The sequence below is a fragment of the Sander vitreus genome, chromosome 8 (genome assembly GCF_031162955.1).
Source record: "Sander vitreus isolate 19-12246 chromosome 8, sanVit1, whole genome shotgun sequence".
Taxonomy (NCBI): Eukaryota; Metazoa; Chordata; class Actinopteri; order Perciformes; family Percidae; genus Sander; species Sander vitreus.
Window position 1 is genome coordinate 16,980,245 of NC_135862.1, and position 12,919 is coordinate 16,993,163.

At 40.2% G+C, this 12,919-nt stretch overlaps 2 protein-coding genes across 2 annotated transcripts in view; both read right to left on the bottom strand.

Annotated features, from left to right (window-relative positions):
- Positions 1-1,418: 1,418 nt before the first annotated feature.
- gnb5a (guanine nucleotide binding protein (G protein), beta 5a) lies at positions 1,419-6,455 on the bottom strand. The gene is made up of 11 exons (XM_078257192.1): positions 5,627-6,455; positions 4,927-5,063; positions 4,750-4,791; positions 4,079-4,155; positions 3,850-3,982; positions 3,313-3,456; positions 3,087-3,178; positions 2,787-2,835; positions 2,602-2,698; positions 2,305-2,471; positions 1,419-2,212 (listed from the first exon to the last, which is right to left on the bottom strand). The coding sequence occupies exons 1-11, from the start codon at positions 5,760-5,762 to the stop codon at positions 2,201-2,203; spliced, it is 1,086 nt and encodes a 361-aa protein (XP_078113318.1). The 5' UTR covers positions 5,763-6,455; the 3' UTR covers positions 1,419-2,200.
- Positions 6,456-6,544: 89 nt separating this feature from the next.
- Positions 6,545-12,919, bottom strand: part of LOC144521682 (uncharacterized) — a 28,849-nt gene continuing 22,474 nt past the window's right edge. The window contains exons 58-82 of the mRNA XM_078256235.1: positions 12,692-12,789; positions 12,514-12,600; positions 12,315-12,426; positions 12,014-12,225; positions 11,755-11,920; positions 11,503-11,649; positions 11,263-11,427; positions 11,066-11,159; positions 10,921-10,984; positions 10,526-10,800; positions 10,365-10,428; positions 10,204-10,284; positions 9,896-10,076; positions 9,708-9,801; positions 9,538-9,601; positions 9,283-9,451; positions 9,081-9,165; positions 8,900-8,998; positions 8,592-8,746; positions 8,215-8,304; positions 7,946-8,096; positions 7,571-7,856; positions 7,317-7,491; positions 7,144-7,224; positions 6,545-7,005 (exon numbers count right to left, since the gene is read on the bottom strand). Of these exons, the coding sequence (XP_078112361.1) occupies positions 6,853-7,005; positions 7,144-7,224; positions 7,317-7,491; positions 7,571-7,856; positions 7,946-8,096; positions 8,215-8,304; positions 8,592-8,746; positions 8,900-8,998; positions 9,081-9,165; positions 9,283-9,451; positions 9,538-9,601; positions 9,708-9,801; positions 9,896-10,076; positions 10,204-10,284; positions 10,365-10,428; positions 10,526-10,800; positions 10,921-10,984; positions 11,066-11,159; positions 11,263-11,427; positions 11,503-11,649; positions 11,755-11,920; positions 12,014-12,225; positions 12,315-12,426; positions 12,514-12,600; positions 12,692-12,789 (3,348 nt within the window). The 3' untranslated portion in view covers positions 6,545-6,852. The remainder of the gene's footprint in view (positions 7,006-7,143; positions 7,225-7,316; positions 7,492-7,570; positions 7,857-7,945; positions 8,097-8,214; positions 8,305-8,591; positions 8,747-8,899; positions 8,999-9,080; positions 9,166-9,282; positions 9,452-9,537; positions 9,602-9,707; positions 9,802-9,895; positions 10,077-10,203; positions 10,285-10,364; positions 10,429-10,525; positions 10,801-10,920; positions 10,985-11,065; positions 11,160-11,262; positions 11,428-11,502; positions 11,650-11,754; positions 11,921-12,013; positions 12,226-12,314; positions 12,427-12,513; positions 12,601-12,691; positions 12,790-12,919) is intronic.

Sequence of the window (12,919 nt, forward strand, 5' to 3'; positions counted from 1 at the left end):
CAGTGACTGTTTGGTCTAAATAAACTTAGCACAAAAAGTAAGGACATTTGTGTTTGGTAGATTATTTCTCTGTGGTAACCATGCTTTTTGGCAATAAATCTTATACTGTTGGAAAGCCTGTTTAGTTCCCTTTCAAATGGTGCCCCATTTGTAAGGAACATGCATTTGTGGGATGAGCCGCTGCAGCGCTGAGTATGTGGGTTGCACCCATGAAAAATTTGCCAAATCTTCTCTGCCAATGCCAAACAGCTTATTCTGCCATTGACTCGTTTGGTGTTTGGTGGATTGGATGATTGAAGTTTGAAGAAACAAGACATATTGGCAATTTAACAATTTATTCATTTCACAAACAGGAGCCTCAGTAGCGTGTGGAAGAACCATACACAGCCAAAACAGCCTGGCACCTCCTCCTCATGCTGGTCACCAGCCTGGTCACACCCTGCTGTGGGATGGCATCCCATTCGTCAACAAGTCAGCCAACGTGGTTGTGTTGGTCACTCTGGCACGAACAGCACGCCCAAGCTGATCCCACAAGTGTTCAATGGGGTTGAGGTCAGGACTGCTGGCAGGCCGTTCCATCCTCTCCACTCCCACATTCTGGAGGTATTCTCTGATAAACCCCACCCTGTGAGGGCGAGCGTTGTCATCTTGGAGGATAGAGTTCGGTCCCAGACTGTGGAGATATGGGATTGCCACTGCTTGCAGAATCTCATCTCTAAATCAGGCACCTGATTGGCAGCACCTGGGGCTACCAGAAGCTCAAAACAAGTGTCAATAGCAACAGCAAAATAACCTGTTTGGCATTGGCAGAGAAGATTTGGCAATTTTTTCATGGGCGCTACCCACATACTCAGCGCTGCTGCTCATCCCACAAATGCATGTTCCTTACAAATGGGGCACCATTTGAAAGGGAACTAAACAGGCTTTCCAATGGTATAAGATTTATTGCCAAAAAGCATTGTTACCACGGAGAAATAATCTACCAAACACAAATTTCCCTACTTTTTGTGCTAAGTTTAGATCAGTACAACAAAATAAAACAATAAGATAAGGTAAAGAACAATAATGACAAAGTCATGATATTCAAAACTCAGTTTATTATGTTTGTAATTCTTTAATAAACAGTCCCTTTAATAACTGTACACTAAACTACAATAGAATAATTACAGTAAATATGAAATTACAGCCAAAAGGAGTATATTCTAAGAATTTAAACATGTTCTTTTTTTTATATATATATTTATAAGTATTTAGATATCTAGTAAGGGACCACAGGTTCAGGGTGTCTGCAGTGACTGGATGTGCACATAGAGCAGGAAGTGGCTTGACAGCTGGAAACAAACAGATGAGAAGTAAACCATCTTTTAAAATCATAGGGAGGGAACATAATGTATTTCAGGTTACCTGTAAATGTGTACTTTTTTACATTAGAATAATATTGGCAGGTGAGTTGCTGTCAAGGCTTGTTGGGTGCACAGGGTGTGCAATTAGATATATTTCCATATTTAATAAACTACAACTTTGTACTTTTAATCATAATATTATATGCCAATACTCCTTCATATCCATTACTATTTTTAATTGGTTTCAGACTAACTTAAATTGATTCGTTTCTCCAAGCCAATCTAAACACTCAACCTCACTATCCCTGATATTCCAATATTTCTCATTTACAGATTTCTCATTTACATTTCACTCTTCTCAGTCTGTGGCATGAGAAAGTTAAGCCAAGAGAAAATAAAACCTCGCTCTTGTCCTGCAGATAGATGTTGTTTCCAGTATCCCATTTTCTTCTACAGGCTGCATTCCTCCATTATTTTTTGTGCAGAAAAACAAATAAATATACAAGTAATGTCCTTTATGTGGGCACATACAATACATCACTTTATTGTGTCACTTCTATCTTAGACTGATCTAGTCACTACCAGTGTTATTTTCTGCAATATACATTTAACATCTTAAGTTGTAACCATGAGTTCCTCCGTACCATTTTCCTTTAATCGCATACCATTTGGTTTAATTACTCTCTGAAATATGTAAATCTACCATGACATTGAGACTGGAGTATATACAATGCTATTGATATGACCTATGTACAACCAAAACTGAGCCTTTATCTCTGTGATTGTTCTCTAGCAAACAGAAAGTTGGTGTATCTTCAGTAGGTCTGTGTACCATTTCATTCTCGGTGCCTTCATCCTTAAGCCCAGATCTGGAAAAAACAAACATTACAAGATATAACCAGAACGGTCACTGCACCTTGCAAAGTTGTCAGATCAGACAATAATAACGGACATCTCATACCCGAAGAGTGTGGTCCCAGGAACCTGTGCAGAAGGCCGTCCCATCTGGGGAAACACGCAGCGTACTGACACGGTTCTCATGTCCAAACAGAATAGAGACCCGTGTTCCTTTGAGAACATCCCAGACATTTATGGTGTAGTCGTTGTAGCCGCCAAACAATAGCCGTCCTGAACGATTTAACAAAACATAAATGCTTTTTAACTATAACATACAATAGATATCATTTTAAGCTCTGATTGATCATTAACTGCTGTTTGGTTGCATAATCGCACTAATACTGAAGTGTGTATTTCTTACCACTGAGAGAGAAATCAACACTGGAGACCCCAAATATAATGCTTTCTTTGGAATAAATAGCCACTTCTCTGTCTGCCCTTAAGTCATACAGGCGGCACTGTAACAAAGGTCAGTGTTTGAATGTTAAAGATTGTTTTCAATATGTTTGCAATTGCACTTCATGTGGTAAATATCTCACTACTTACTGTAGCATCATCTGAGCCCGATGCAAATGCATCTCCACTGGGGTAGTATCTATTAACCAGAAGAAACAGTTAGGAACAAATACCTCTCTTGTGTTCAGTAGGATTTGATTATAGCTGTCTTTTAGCACCTCCCAGTGGTGGTATGAAAAAAAACAAATAATTTGAAAAATATTAACACGTAACATTTCACACTTATAGGACTTAAAAAAATAGCATTTTTCTCACTGATGGATTAATGTAAAATATTCGTATCTCTACACTTATATCAGAACTCAAAATTGACAATTGGCAATCTCTTACCGCACACTATTTATGTCTGATTCATGAGTTTCAAAGGACTGAATACACTGTCCTGAACGCATGTCCCACACATTGGCCTTCTTATCACAGCCCTGCAATAATATATAATGATGCATATTATTGTATGAAAAAATATTTGAAATAATTCAGTGAAGTTTAAATATTGAAATATATATGATATATATTGATTGATTTATATTGAAAAATATATGAAAGGCGTCCTCACCCCTGAAACAAATGTGTTTCCAGTCTCGGAGGGAGCCAGGTCCAGACAGAGCACATCTGCTGCGTGTCCATGGAAACTCTGCAACAGCTGCCCACTCTCAACATCCCATAATGCACATGTTCCATCCCCGCTGGAAGTCAGGATCTTTAAAACAAGCAGATAGATAGATAGATAGATAGATAGATAGATAGATAGATAGATAGATAGATAGATAGATAGATAGATAGACTATGTACAGTGTAGGGATTGCAAATGTAAGGTGATTAAAAAGTAATTAAAAAGTAAAATCAGTGCAAGAATTATGATTACTATGGATAAATAAAAATTGACCTAGTATCTGACTGACAGCCCAGCAGCCTAAAGAGGTGAGCATTCAATCAATGGGGGAGAAGATTCTTCTAGTGTGTCTGTTGAGCAGGACAGAGACAGCAGTCTACCACCACTGAACAACCTACTCCTCAGACGATGAGGAGGAAGAATAACCGCTGTTCAATATCTTTTTGTGGATGTGTTTTTGTGTATGGTCGACATTCTCACCTGCATATCCGAGTTGGTGAAGCTGCAGGCTGACAGGTAGTTTGTGTGCATGGCCACTGACTTCTTCTTCGCAGCCAAGTTCTCATTCTTGTCCAGAGACAGAGGATACACTGAGCATTTATTATCCAAGCCCCTGTGACAGGAAAAAAAAAAAGGTTTACCAAAACAAAACAGAAAACCAAACAGATGACACACCCATTTGGATTATCACGGGTAGTAAAACACTCACCCACAAGCTACAGCACAGCCGGAGGGGGCGTAGGCACAGGCCATCACCCAGGTGCAAGGCATTGTCACAGCATGCTCCTAATAAATATCAAAAGACAAAGCTGCATGAGCCGCACCGGAACAGTGAGATGAATCAAATTAATTTGAATTAATTAATTAGAGCAGAACAGGAAGCTTTAGGCTGTGAGACATTAGCTGTGTTACAGTTTGTCCAAAAGCAAAAACTTTAAAAAGGCAAAAGACACTTTTAGACATTACTGTGGTCAATGTTCAACTCTGATAGCAATCTCTGGTGTATGTTCCCTCTGTCCTCATTCATAAAAATGGGACTAGGCATATTTTGCATCATTTGGAAATCCTCTGTCTCCTGCTGTATTTTCATGTTTTAAATTACTTATTACAATAACATCAATTGTATGTATAATACATTATTCTGTTGTTACATATATTTGTTGCATATTTGTTCAAATTATTACTTGTATTCAGACCAGTGGTTTAAGATCAAGATAAATCTGAAGGGTCACAAAATGATTGTGTTAAATAAACATTTCTGTTAAACAAAATGTATCTTATTTTTTGCCTTTGTCTTATGAAATACCAAATGCTAATACCTAATAAAATCTTTTAAATAAAATAATCTGAGGTGGAAAATCCCTTTTAGGTTGAAGGTACCTTATTGGTGGTGAAAGCATCCCACACAATCACTTTTCCATCCTGCAAAGAGATTAGAACAAGTACAAAATAAAACACATACAATGTAGATTATATGCAATTACAAACTGGCTCTACAATGAGCTGTGAAGTAGAAAATAAGGACTAAAAGCATAAAAGGAGCATAAAGTCTGTGACCTGTGAGGAGCTGACGATCCTCCTCTTGTCCTTACACCAGTCCATACACAGAACTTTGTTGCCATGTCCCTTCAGAGTTCTTCGGGTCTTCATAACAAACTGACCAAGCCCCTCCACCTTCTCTGCCACCTGATGAACTGTGTACACACACACACACACACACACACACACACACACACACACACACACACACACACACACACACAATGTACAATACATCAAACCCTCTATACACCATGGATTAATAATCCCAGCAGCAATAATGATTACAGTAGGCCTACGATAAATGGAGGAATATTGTTGTTGAATTAATCTTGGTTTAATCCGTCATGTCCTCAAATAGCTTGTGAGCATCCCATAAAACATGCATTACAAATAGCCTGTTTCTAGGTTTCTTTCCCACATCTTATTTAACATCGGCCATATAGCTAAAATATGATTAGAGAAAAAACACTACATAGAAGAAATTCAAATGGAAGCACTGGGCTGTAAAATGGGGAAGCAAACAGCCTGTGTCAACTATCTGAGATAACGTCGAGCTAATCTGGTCAATAATCAGTTTAGACGCATCCTTGTCGCTGTAAAACTAGCAACATTTGACCTCCCTCTAAAATACATTTGTCTGAGACGTTTGCTGTTATTTGTCCCGTCACACTGTAAACCAGCGGTGAATGGAGGCCTCTCCATTTTCTGCACTCACGCTCGACATCGTGCAGCTTCGCTCTTTCATCCTCCAGCTTCGACTTCAGCGTTTCCGACTCCGTTTTGAGATGGGTCAGAGTCTCATTCAACTGTACCTCCTGTGTCGCCATTTCAGGGATTAGAGGGGATCTCATATATTTCCTTTATGCAGGCAGCGATCGGCAGCGAAAAGGCTTAAAGTAGAGCTAACAGCTGATGCTGCTGACATGACGTCAGAGGGAGAAGATGCTCCTCCAGTTTCCAGATGGAGGAGGAGGAGGATCCTGGTGGTGGTGCTGGTCCACACGGGCTGCATCCTCAGCAGCCTTAATACTCTAGGCCTACTGCTCAATAATGCATTTAAATACTGCCGACATGGAAAACTGAATACTGTTTGCCTGTAATGCAAAAACACAGCAGATAATAAAAATGGCACTCTGGTGTTTTAACATATAAAACCATTTATTGCAATGGAATTATATCAGCAAACATGTTTGTTTGCTGATTATATGTTACATATGATACATATGTTTTATATTAAACAACTGTTACAAGAAATATAAAGAAAGAAATATATTAAAATATATTATATTATATATTTTATAATTATATAATCATGTTCTGAGTTAATAATTCAAAATACTGTTGAGTTTTATTGATTCCACCTTCACATTTTAACAGGCCATAGCTACCCCTAACAATACTTAGATCATGTCCTTAGTTGCCGGATTTCATTGGTTCATATTTCAGTATTTTTAGACTATGTTTAGATGTGCCAACTTTTAAGCCAGAACATTTTTTTAACCCTTGGTATTGGGAAATAAATGTTTTTACATCTTTAAATGGATTGTTTTGTTTTGACCAACAGCCCAAAACTCAATGATATTCCGTTTACAATTATATAAAACAGAGAAAAGCAACAAATCACCACACTGGAGAAGCTGAAACCAGAGAATGGCTGGCTGAGTTTTTTATTTTAAAATGACTGAAATGATTAATTAAATTATTAATTTTCTGTGGATGACTAATTAACTAATACATTTTTTAAAGAAATTATTTAAAAAAAAAACTTTCCTTTTGGAGGAACATGACCTCTGTATTTAAATATCCTGTCCATAGCCCTGAATTTGAACTATATGGTGTTCATTTCTTAATTTAATGTGTTCATATAAACAATAAGATACAGCCACAGGCCACCGGACTATGAATCAGTCATGAGGAGTGAAAGGTCAAAGGCTGGCAGTGTCAGATCCTGGTTAGGAAACCCAGATGAAGGCTGCTCGGGACCTGCAGCAGCTCCAGAGTCTGCGAAGACGGGCAGAAAGGAAACGTGACCTGGAAACGATAGTCTAAGTCCAGCATCAACTGTGTGGACCCATCACGATCTTGTAGTAACGACTGCCAACAAGGAGCAGATTGGCATAATTAGTGGAGAGCAAGTATGGCAGGTGAACAAGTATTACAAGACATTACAGTGTTTTTGAAATTAGAAAAGCTTGTTACATTACATTTTTGAAAATGAACAATCAAGCTCACCTGAACTTTGCGGACAAATGACGACGTCACCCTTTTCTCAAAATCATCAATCGGAGTGTAGGAGTTCAAAATCTTGACAATCTGCAAATTTCAATGTGAGTTTTGTTTCACATCAGTGTGAAGCTGAATTTGTTTATATAAAAAATACTGCATGTGTGGCATGAATAAAGTACCTGAAGGGGGTTGAGTTCAGGGCATTTTTCAGTGATCTCCTTGGCGTCTTCATCAGTGGACTTGTTGACTTGCAGTAACCAGGCAGCCTGAGATAACGGCCTCAGAGTGTCTATAGCATTAGAGCTTTGCAGTTCCTTCTCCTTCAGCCATTCCTCCAGGTAACTGATGTTACACCTGAACAAACAGAAAAGTTATCAACTCACTTTTGTCTGCGTACAAATACTCTTGTATTCTCATAAAAACATCCACAAACCTGATTTGCATTCCCTTCCTGCAGGAGCACATATCTTTGCGGAGCATGATGTTGTTGAGGGTGGTCGCACCAACTAGGTAAAACATTTGCTTGACAGCCTGTTTGATGAGGCCCTGCTCCATGCCATGCTGGCTCATGGTGGAGTGAAAGACACTGAGCTGCTGAAGGATGGAGGAGATGGTGTATGTCTCTGAGTCCTCGTAGATGCTGTTGGAACGCTTCCTGACGCCCGTCGGCTTCATGCTAGAAATCCCCTGTAAACTCTCGTGCACCAACATACCGGGTACTGTTAGGCGAGAAAGTAAATCAGCACATCTCAGGTTGCTTAAAGGTTCAAAATCTGCATGTGATAAGGATGAACTGATGATAAAATACCAATTGCAGGAGTGAGGGTCTTTTCAATGACCGAGAGAAACCGATAGTAGATTTGAATGGCCAGGTCGCTGAGAATCTGTCTGTGTTCAGACAAATCAAAATTCTGCAAGCAGTTCTTTTTTTGGCGAGGAGTATTTTGTTTCAGGAACTCCTTTTGCAAACAAAAGGCAAAACAAGAGAATGTAAAAATATGCCTGCTACTGTACACGACATCTTTGACAGACAAAAAACACAATAGTGCAACCAGGGTAAATACGGTAAATCCAGACCTCCTCCCCGCTGTACTGCTTCAGACAGTTGAGCAGCTGATACGTGTTTGAGAGCCAGAATGACAGCATCTCAAAGTCTTTGTGGTGACTCTGAAATAAATAAAAAAACACATCTGTTACTTTCATTTATTTTCTTTTTTATAGATGTGAGATTTTTAGTTTTTTAATGCAACTTGTACATTTTATTTTTGCCGGCTCGTCATTCTTTTCACATCATCAATTTTACAAAGTGAAATAATGAAAATAAACTGCCGCAAACATACTGGCTACCTAATCTTAGATATGGTTATGAATAATGGTTTATGGATTATATTCATTATTTATTTAGCAAAACTACAGTCGAGATAAAAATCTACTAGAATGAGAATTAACCTCACCGTGATGACCTTTTTGACAGCACCGATGGTCGCGGTCATTAGAGACTTGAGTTTGACTTCATCGTTCAGGTAGTCAGCGTGGCGGACACACATGAAGAGGATGTAAGCTGGCATCGTGGGGATCACACTGACCACCACGCCTTTGGGCTTTAGGTCTGTGTGTAGAATATAGCATAGTTTCATGTAGTTATAATTGTTTCCTGCTTTAAATCAAGAGGACCACAGATGCATTCCCAGCATACACATAGAGGAAGGCAGACAATGTCACAAAATGAATGTTAATATAAAATAATACGGAGGAAGAATACCCAGAATGATGTTTTGAATGAGCCTGGATTCATCCTCTCTCTTGTACTCCAACATGCCAAGGTAATCTTTGGGCATGGCAGGAGCAGACGTTTGCTTAGCTGTGTGAGAAACATCAAAGTGATGAACATGGAGGAGGCGGATTAATGTTATAATGTGCGTGTATACAAGCCAAAGTGCTACCTTTCTGTGATGTTTCAAGGCTCTTTATTTGATTCTGTAGTTTCTTTATTAATCTATCTTTCTGGTCGAGCTGCTCTTCAAAGTCCTTAAAGAAAAGCAGAATTTGTTACTGGCTTTCATGGGGACACGCACACGCACACTCACACGCACGCACGCACACACACACACACACAGACACACACAGACACACACAGACACACACCATATTTTCAGCCGTTAACTGTGAAGTCTCCTGTCTCAGTTTGCTCTTGGCCTCACTCTCCATCAGCAGCTGTCTTTTTGAGTGATCATTCTCCTCTTCCAGCTCCTCTACTCTGCCTTGAAGCTCCCTCTTCAACTCCTCCAGCTCTTCAGCTTTCACCTCAAAGTGACTAAAAAGTAACAAAAATCAGACAGACTCCGAAATGACCATCCCTTCTTTAATCAAGAAAACGGACTCCAATCAAAGTATTTCTACCTGCGTCGTGAGCTCTCTTCTTTAATCTTTCTTTGAAGAACGTTAGTGATCTCCTCAGTTTTTTCTTTTGGATGACACAAACAAAAAAATAAACAAAAGAACAAGTGGAAAGACTAACCTGCAAAAGAGCTTCATCGTGAAATAGTTAAATAGTAAAACAACAGATCTACCTGCTAGTTCTCTGCTCTGCTCCACTATGTGAGCCTCCAGTTCTTGTTTTTGTCTCTGCAGCTCTGAGACCTGCAGTTTCAGCTCCGGTAAAACCTGTGGGTCACAGGAAACAAGAGAAAGCACAAATCACGGTATGTTCTGCACCAGATCTATCTGGAGAAATGGAAACAGGAATGCAATAACGCACTGAGTTCTCGCTGCTGAGCCTGGACACTTCTTGGCGAATATTCTCATTGACATTACTTTTCTCCTGGAACAGGTTTTGCAACTTGCTGTTCTCATTTTGAAGGTGATCCACTTTCAGTTTCAAACCCTCCACTTGGGTTTCATAGCTCTCCTTCTGCTCTCTCTGGTGGCATTCCAGGATTCTGCCATCAAAGGTGGAACCGTGTCAAACAGGGACAAGAGTAAACAAGTTTGTCACACACGTAACAAAACTGGATAATAACGCTGATATTAAGTGAATGGATTGCTATGGCTGTCAGTAAAATAGACCTGGTAGCTTTCTGTAGGCCATCAAAGGCAGCCAGCAAATCTTCAACTTCATAAATCTTCTCAGAGTCGTTTGGAGTTAGCCTACATAGAAACAATTGGTGAGATTAAAGGCCTAAATGAGATATATTCGAACAACTACGCGAAAAAGAATTTTTTATTACCCCAAAAGAACCTCCTCTTCAACAACGCCACCAAGAAGTTGTCTCGTAATAGCGTTCATTTTAGCTGCAGAAAGATATTCAAGATCATCATAAGTCTTTATTTATGTATAATAACGATGTATCATTTTTAAAACTTAAGGTATATAAGTCAAAGTCTGTACCTCTTGCTTGTTCCGACTGTTGCTTCATCTTTCGGTCCATGTTATTTCTCTGGTTTTGCAGGTTGTTGAGTTCTCTGCGTAGCTCGGGAATGATCTTGACATGTTTGGTGAGCTGGATGACCTGTTCCTGCAGGTCAGAGCTCACCTTGCCCCCGTCCTCCATCTTTCTCTGCAGACTGACTCTCTCCTCTTTCAATCTCTTAATCTCCTCTTTTAGAGTTTCCACCAACTTCTCATGGTCCTGTCTCTGGATCTCAATGTTGTTCTCTGCAATTCTGCCAAGAATCATCTCATCAATGAACTGAGTAAAACAAGCTGAGCAAGAATCTGCTTAGGCTAAACAAATATTTGCTTCTTGCTGTAGAGGAGGTAGGTTGCACATTTTCATGACTTACTTTCTAAGCCTGGCTTCATATTCTTTTTCTTCCAGAAGGTTCCTCTTTATTTGATCAAAGCTTTCTGGAAGAGTGTAAAACCGGTCACAAATTTAGTACAAATCACAACAGGAGTAGCATACACAGAAATCTTGACTCCTATTACCTTTGGCCTCTTTTGTGGAAGCTTCAAACTTGTTCTCCAAGTTCTGCTTTTCAAAGTTCAGTGCATCTATTTCCTTTTGAAGCTGTGCAGTTGTCTGAAAGAAGAATAAAAATGTGTTTTTTTTTTAAAGTGCTTCATCAGCAAACAAAAAGCTGCAAAGACGCAAACAACTGTATTGAATCTAGTTCAAAACTGACCAGGCTAGCATCTTCTTTCGCTTTCTTCTCTCTTGCCTCCAAAGACGCCTTCTGGTTGGTTGATTTTTCCAGCTGTGCCTCCAAACCCTGAAGTCTGTCCACAGTTTGAGAGTGGGAGTTGGCCAAGCTTGTCAGTCTTTCCATCAATCCACGGTTCTCTTTGTTCTGTAAGGATACAGGAATTCAGTTACGTCCTCTACATAAAAGCCACAGCTGATGTAACCTTGGTAGCGTCTTTACCTGCTCTTCAATCTTCTTTCTGAGCTGCTGCACCCTGAAGGAGAGCTGTACATTGAGCACCAGCCGACGCATGGTTTGAAAACGCCGCCGTGCCAGCCATGCTCTGGCATACTTCTGTAGAATCAGGGCTTTCTGCTCCTCTACCATCTGACAATTCACAAAGAGATAGCAGTGCATGAATCACATGTGGTTACATTTTGTATTTTCATCACACTAAATGATACAAATGATTAATGTATCAACCTAGCAGACCTTCTTGTACCGCTTACGGGCCATCCAACCTCGTGTGAAGGCCTGGATGGTGATGGAGGCCAGACGGACTAACTGGAAGATCTGTCTCATGCGGTAACCTTTCCAGTATCTCTGGACCACCATTGCTGCCCAGCCCTGTTTCAGTGTTGCAGCACTCACTGTTTTACTGCAAAATAAAACAAGTGGGCGTACATGTCAGAACCCTGACAGATACAACAGAGAATGCAGGACAACAAAACTTTAAGTGAATGCCTCGAACCGGATTGTCCTCTGTCCACGGATGTACTGTTGGAGGATGATGGCTGCGTCTCTCATGCGCAGGTACTTCCTCCTCTGGCTCCACCCGCGGACGTGTTTCTGGATGGTCACGCAGGCTCCTCTCAGTCGATCCAGACGCAGCTTCTCGAGATAAGCTACCTGACCAGCTCGGAAGAAGATCTTAGTCCGACCAAACTTGTACTGGTTGGGGTCCTAGAGATCAAGCCAAGAGGCCAAAGTTATGCAAAAACATGCAGTGCACAATAATATATGACACTGTTGTAAGAAAAGAAGCAGCGAACCTGAATCAACCTCTGTAGCACATTCTTGCAGGTCTGTTTCTTGTCACTGAGGTCCCCTTCCTGATGTGACATTAGGATACTGTATCGGCTGTAAAACTCAATGTATGTCCACCTACAAACAAGAAACATGTTTACTATGACAACTTGAGCATATGGAGATTTTGTTTGGCTGATATGCAACCATGTAATAGAGAATCACCTGGACGGATAGCTCTGTGCACTGATACGAATAGTTTCAAGGACTCCACAGGCTCGCAGCTGCTGCACCACCCTCCTGGAATCATATCTCAGAAAACAAGCAAACACTCACTTAAACCACAGACACAAACATGCACAACAGTGTGGGTCGTGTCAAAAACAGTTTCATCAGTACTCACTCAAATGGGAGCTTTTCATCATTGGGCTTAATGCAGCGTACATAGTGAGGGGTGGTAGCATTCAGTGTTTCCATCAGTAGAGAGAGGGAACTGCAGAACTACACTCAACCACAAAGTTCATGGAAAAGGATAAAAACACAAGATGCAAACTCAGTTGTATTCTATACACATACAGAATACTATGGAAACTTCTGTGACGAAGTTCAATCCCCAGTGAGCAGCCACAGT